This window comes from Eurytemora carolleeae, unplaced genomic scaffold (genome assembly GCF_000591075.1).
Source record: "Eurytemora carolleeae unplaced genomic scaffold, Eaff_2.0 scaffold2713, whole genome shotgun sequence".
Taxonomy (NCBI): Eukaryota; Metazoa; Arthropoda; class Copepoda; order Calanoida; family Temoridae; genus Eurytemora; species Eurytemora carolleeae.
The window spans coordinates 1,132-7,723 of NW_019398600.1; the positions used below are offsets into that span (position 1 = coordinate 1,132).

The 6,592-nt window shown below is 33.7% G+C and overlaps 1 protein-coding gene across 1 annotated transcript; it reads right to left on the reverse strand.

Moving 5' to 3' along the window:
- Window positions 1-2,649: 2,649 nt before the first annotated feature.
- LOC111717525 (cuticle protein 18.6) lies at window positions 2,650-3,660 on the reverse strand (the record flags this gene model as incomplete). Its single annotated transcript, XM_023493023.1, is given in 2 exon segments — window positions 2,650-3,456; window positions 3,526-3,660. Coding segments are annotated over 2 exon segments (762 nt in total). The 3' UTR covers window positions 2,650-2,700.
- Between the last annotated feature and the right edge of the window lie 2,932 nt (window positions 3,661-6,592).

Sequence of the window (6,592 nt, forward strand, 5' to 3'; positions counted from 1 at the left end):
ATATTTTAATCTATGAATTCTGTTAGATCAAATAATCTAAGTTTGAAATATCAAAAGTTTAAACCGTCATGGTTGCAAATATATAGGAATCAGAAAACTTGAGTTTGTGGCAAAGAATCTCTTCTTTGTTTCCTATTGAAATATTTGTTTTCTTAATAATGCTATAATATGTCTGATCTGATTGAAACGCTAGCTAAAAACACTGTAAAGTAACAAGGAGGAGGAAAAGGTCAATTGACATTACCATAAGTTGAACTACGCCATCTAAATATATACTTTGCTTTGAGTGTCTTTATGGTTGTTTGTCCGTTTTTATCCAATAAACGTCAAAACGACTAAACTGATTTGGTCCAAATTTTTTTGTGGGACCTCACTTCACGCCAGAAAATGTGCACAATTGAAGGCGAAGCGCCTTAAAAGCCTAGTTCCCAAAATACTTTGTGATGGTTATTTGGGGCTATATCGGTCCGGGAAAGGGCTATTAAGATCATCTCAAGGTTATGAAGCATAATGAATTATTAAATCATAAATAAAAGCTAAATATTTACATATCTGGAACTGTAGAGCACTGTATAGAGTGGTATTTATGACTGGAATTGAATTGATGAGTTTAGATACACAATATCACTCAACATGCATCAGTGTATTGCAACAGTCTTATCATATTTACAAACTCTCATTTGTTTACAATATTTACTTCTCTTTCTATTAAAAGATAAAACAGAATTTCAATCGAATTTTTAAGAATACAATCTTTACAATCATACATTTTTTAATTGTTAACCATGATGTAAGGACGAAGATTGAACCAGCTGTAAGTCCACACCAATTATATTTTTTTGTTCAGGTTTATTTGTCTATGCCAGTCTTCTAATCAAAATAAACAATTGTCATGCTTTTTGTTTTTCTTTGTTTAAAAACGTTGATTTTATATTTGAAATTTTTAAACGTGTTGTATGGCAAAAAGCATAATATTTGGTGAGTTAAAAAAATTGTTATCAGATTTATCTTGAAATTTAGTAAAAAAAAATTTGGATGACTAGGATTTTTATAAGAATTCCACGTGTAAGTTCCAAATTTCGAAAGGACAACATCATATTTCTAACTTTTTCTTAAAATATTTTTCAAAAAGCAAGACATTATTTATTCAGGGAAATTAAGTTTGTATTGTTTAACGTGTATTAACATAATGTACTGCATATCACGGTCGTGTAACGCTAAAATATTTTATTGTCTTAAACTCAACTTTAAACATTTTCAATGATTTTGACCGATTTAATAAGTTCAGTGGAAAAAGGATTTGTGAATTATAAGGTTGTTATTAAAGATTAGGTAAAATATTAAAAGTTTTCAGAAACTCTATTTTCAATATTCAAATATAGAAAGCTACAGTTTTAGACAAGTCTTGTTTTATCCAAAAGAGTTATTTTTCTATCAGAATCTCTTAATTTTATTTACTTTATTAAATTTGAGACTTTTTAGGATCTCCTGAAGTATTTTGTTGTACTCCCATTGCAGCTTTAAAACTTTATTTTTAACTGCCTCAAAGTTGGATTCCACTTTCTTGTTCAAAATAAACTCTTGAACACCGTAATATTTCTGTTCAATCATCTGAATTCTTCTTTCCAAGTTTGAAAAATGAATATAGATTTCATGATCATTCAAAGTTTTCCTCGCAATTCTGTTTAATCTGCTGAAGGGATTTAAGAACCGTCCAACTAAATCTTTAGATTTTCTCTCCTCTTTCAGGTTTTGCCTCTTCTGCTCCGCCTCCCTAGCTCCTCAACCTAGAAGCAGATAAAACATGAAACCTAGGCGCACCGCGCAGATAAAACATTTTTTTAAAGATCTAAATATTTATATTTCCGACATTATTCTACATGCTCTTACATTTTTATTTGTTCAAGAAAAACATCGTAGAATTTACAATATTACAATATAACTAATATGTGAGTAGATTGCAGAGTTATTTTTATTTTAAAAAATATTTGAGATTTGTTTAAATTAGGGTTTCAGGTTTGGGACTGTAATTTAATTGTAGGATAATGTTAAGTTATCTTTCTTTTAACAATACCGTTTCAAATTTAATAAGATTGTAGAGTTTTAAGGCGTGAACAAATATTGGCAGTATCTATCTACATTTTGTTGTTCATTGACACGAAAGGCACAGATTTGAAATGGGTTAAAAAGTAAAGCACAGAACAAAGGTTTATAGATCTATGATAAGATAATACGTGATTATAGTTTTTATTTTAACCTTAAAGGGACTGTAAAGGAAAAATGAAATAGGGTATAAGCTGCAAACCTACGCACTTGATCGAGACATATAAGAGTTCTATGTGATGTTCCTGTCTCGAGAAATTAATATAAAACTGTATCAAAGTTATACTAAAACTAATGTATAGGAGAATTGATATAAGAATATATGTTTCAAACAGATCATATTCAGCAAATACGGAATTAATTTGAAAACTGCAATAACCCAGAGGAGCCTTTTTGATTTTTAGTAGATATAATTGGTAATATAATTGATGCGTCTTTATCGCGTGACCAGAACTTCCACAAGTACAAGTAACTAGTCATGTACCCTATTTTTAAAATACATTGCTATAGATCAATTGAGCTCATCGAATTAAATAATGTTAATAATTTGGTTTAAAATCTCTATTTAATTTTCTAATAATTTAGACAATAAATAACTTAGGCATGGTATGCCGGAGAAACAGGTTTATAAGAAGGAGCAGCAGCACCATAGGTTGGAGTACCAGAGTATGTAACATCAGCAACATATCCACTGTAAGCATCAGCAACCTTGTAGTTAACAGTCTGAAGTCTACCATCAGGAAGAGCAACAGAGTAGGATCCAGATGTAGCATATCCATCACGGTTCTCTCCAGCATTATACTTAGATCCAGAGTAATCATCAGCTACAGCATACTCATAAGCATATACAGCAGGTTCATTATAGGCAGGTTCATTGTATGCAGGGGCACCATAGGAGGGTTTAGCATGGACAACAGGGGCTTTGTATGCAGGGGCAGGGGCAACAACAACAGGGGTGTTGTAGACAGGAGCAGGAGCATAGGTGGGAGCAGGAGCATAGGCAGGAGCAGGAGCGTAGGCAGGAGCAGGAGCGTAGGCAGGAGCAGGAGCGTAGGCAGGAGCAGGAGCGTAGGCAGGAGCAGGAGCATAAGCTGGAGCAGGGGCATAAGAAGGAGCAGATGAGTAACCAGGAACAGCAGCAGGTGCAAGGTTTGCTGCAATAGGTTTCTCTTGGTTTACATAAGAGTCAACAGCCTGAGGAGCAGCATGGGGCTGGCTTACAACAGAAGCTGTAGCAGCAAAGTGGGGCTTGTGAACAGAATGGCTGACAGAGGGAGAATTTCCATGCTTGATGCTTTGATGATGGGACTGATCAGCAGTAGCAGCTGCTAGGAGAGCAAAGCAAAGATAAGCCTAAATTGAAGAATATAAATAAGTATGAATAACAAGAAATATCAGATTTATATAAAGTCAAATACAAACCTTCATATTGTTGGATGGTTTTGATCTAACTGATGAGGTTGAATTAGAGAGCAGGGTTTATATACTGATCTGTGTATAGGTCAAATATACGCTACTCTTTCAGTCTCCACCCTTGCCCAGACATACATACCAATCCTTCAATGTATCAAGATTAGATGTAAAAGGGATGTTTACGATTCAAACACTCAATCTACACTTTTTATATCCAGAGGATTGTATTTCATAATGCTGTCTTATTTATAAGAAAGAAGACAGAAAAGGTCGTCGTTTCGTAATTTCTCTTTTAACTAATTATAAACAAAAAGTGCTTACTTATATAAGCTAAGGTTATCCAGAAAGAAATCCTTGAATTAAAAAGGTGTGATTTAGTCATATTGTGAGGATTAACATATTCCCTAGAATGTAATACATTTTTTCTTGAATAAAATTAGACGAGAAAATAGTATAGTTATAGTATTTATTTTCAAACACAAAATACAAAATAATAATGTATGATGGTTCAGCTAAAAACAAAACACGAAAGAAAATTTATTTTGAGACAATTGAAAATTTAATGTTTAATAATTTTGTTCTGATCGGTATTTGTTGAAACAAAGTATACATATTGAAATCTCAACTAAATATACATTCATTGTGCATTTACAAGTAGATAATTAGTCAGCACTCAAATAATCAAAACATTTTCAGAAATGCGTTCATTGAACGTATAAATATAATGCCTCTATACTAAAGAGCTAACATAATTGCTCTTTGGTTTAAAAGATACTAACGATGAACCATCAATGTTCTTATTTAGCATATTTCTTAATTATTATGTTCCTTCGGTCACCTTGCTTATGAAGCATCAATACTAACGAGTTAGCATAATTTCGCTTAAAATTAAAAGCGTTCCTCGTTGGTTTTAATTATACTGTTCCTTCATTTATCCAGTTTATACAGTCTTAAAACTAATGAGCTAACATAAATTCTCTTTTTATTCAAAAAAGAAAACTAGCTCCCGCGCATGTATTATGAAAACATGCACAAAGTTATTTTTAGCACATTCTAATATGTGACAACACAAAGTGTGTTAGTAATAACCCTCAGTTTTATTGAATACAGATATGATATCACATGATAAATAATGTATTTTGTTTTTTCTTTTCTCTTGAACTGCTGCCTCACCAATACTTGAATATAAATGTATCATTAAATTTGGCGGGAAAAAACAAAGAAAAAAAATGTATCCGTAACTTAACTGTTCTCTTCTTAATTTCGTTTGTCAAAAATGAATATACACGATATTGTTGTAAAATATTTTTATTTTTGTAACATGTAAACAATTTTGTAAAATTAACATAATCTCGACACGGAGATAATAAATATCTAGATCACAAAAAGAACTTATAAATACATATTGATTCAGCAAAAGGCAGCATATTCTCGTTGACTGTAGTAGACTTTGACATCTACCATTAGCAAAGGGTGTGAACCCATTCTCGTTGACTGTAGTAGACTTTGACATTTACCATTAGCAAAGGGTGTGAACCTATATATGTTGACTATAGTGTAGTAGACTTTTACATCCATCATTAGCAAAGGGAGTGAACCCATTCTATGTGAACCCATTCTTGTTGACTGTAGTAGACTTTTACATCCATCATTAGCAAAGGGTGTGAACCCAATCTTGTTGACTGTAGCAGACTTTGACATCAACTATTAGCAAAACAAAGAGTGTTAACCCATAATCGTTGACCGTGGTAGACTTTGACATCAACTATTAGCAAAGGGTGTGAACCCATAGTCGTTGACTTTTGTAGATTTTGACATCCACCATTAGCAAAGGGTGTGAACCCATACTCGTTGACAGTAGTAGACTTTGACATCTACCATTAGCAAAGGGTGTGAACCCATAGTCGTTGACTTTAGTAGACTTTGACATCCACCATTAGCAAAGGGTGTGAACCCATACTCGTTGACAGTAGTAGACTTTGACATCTACCATTAGCAAAGGGAGTGAACCCATTCTTGTTGACTGTAGCAGACTTTGACATCTACCATTAGCAAAGGGTGTGCACCCATTCTTGTTGGCTGTAGTAGACTTTGACATCCACCATTAACAAAGAGTGTTAACCCATAATCGTTGACCGTGGTAGACTTTGACATCAACTATTAGCAAAGGGTGTGAACCCATAGTCGTTGACTTTAGTAGACTTTGACATCCACCATTAGCAAAGGGTGTCAACCCATACTCGTTGACAGTAGTAGACTTTGACATCTACCATTAGCAAAGGGAGTGAACCCATTCTTGGTGACTGTAGCAGACTTTGACATCAACTATTAGCAAAGGGTGTGAACCCATTTTTGTTGACTGTAGCAGACTTTGACATCTACCATTAGCAAAGGGAGTGAACCCATTCTTGTTGACTGTAGTAGACTTTGACATCAACTATTAGCAAAGGGAGTGAACCCATTTTTGTTGACTGTAGCAGACTTTGACATCTACCATTAGCAAAGGGTGTGAACCCATACTCGTTGACTGTAGTAAACTTTGACATCTACCATTATCAAAGGGTGTGAACCCATACTTGTTGACTGTAGTAGACTTTGACATCTACCATTAGCAAAGGGTATGAACCCATACTCGTTGACTGTAGTAGACTTTGACACACACCATTAGGAAAAAGTGTGAACCCATTCTCATTGACAGTTAAAGGTTATATAAGGGTTGCGATCCTAGTCCTGTATATACTCTGCAAGCATTTTGCATTCTTTCTCTCAGTGAGAAGAGGTGTTGACACCTCAACTGCTTTCTACTAACTATATCTGGTCTAATATCTGGATTTTTTTACGTTTAAAGGGAATCTGGGTGGAATCTGGTCCATAAAAGAATTTGATTAATTTCTTTGGACACTGATCTAAATAAAATAATATCAGATTTGTACTTTTTTCGAAAAAGTGTGGAACCTATCATAAACTCAATTTTTAAATTCGAATTTTATTTCCAATGAAAAGAAGTGAAATGTTTCAATTTTAATAAGTGTAGAGTTGTAGAATTTTATCTTAACCCTATTCCTGCTGGGGGGGG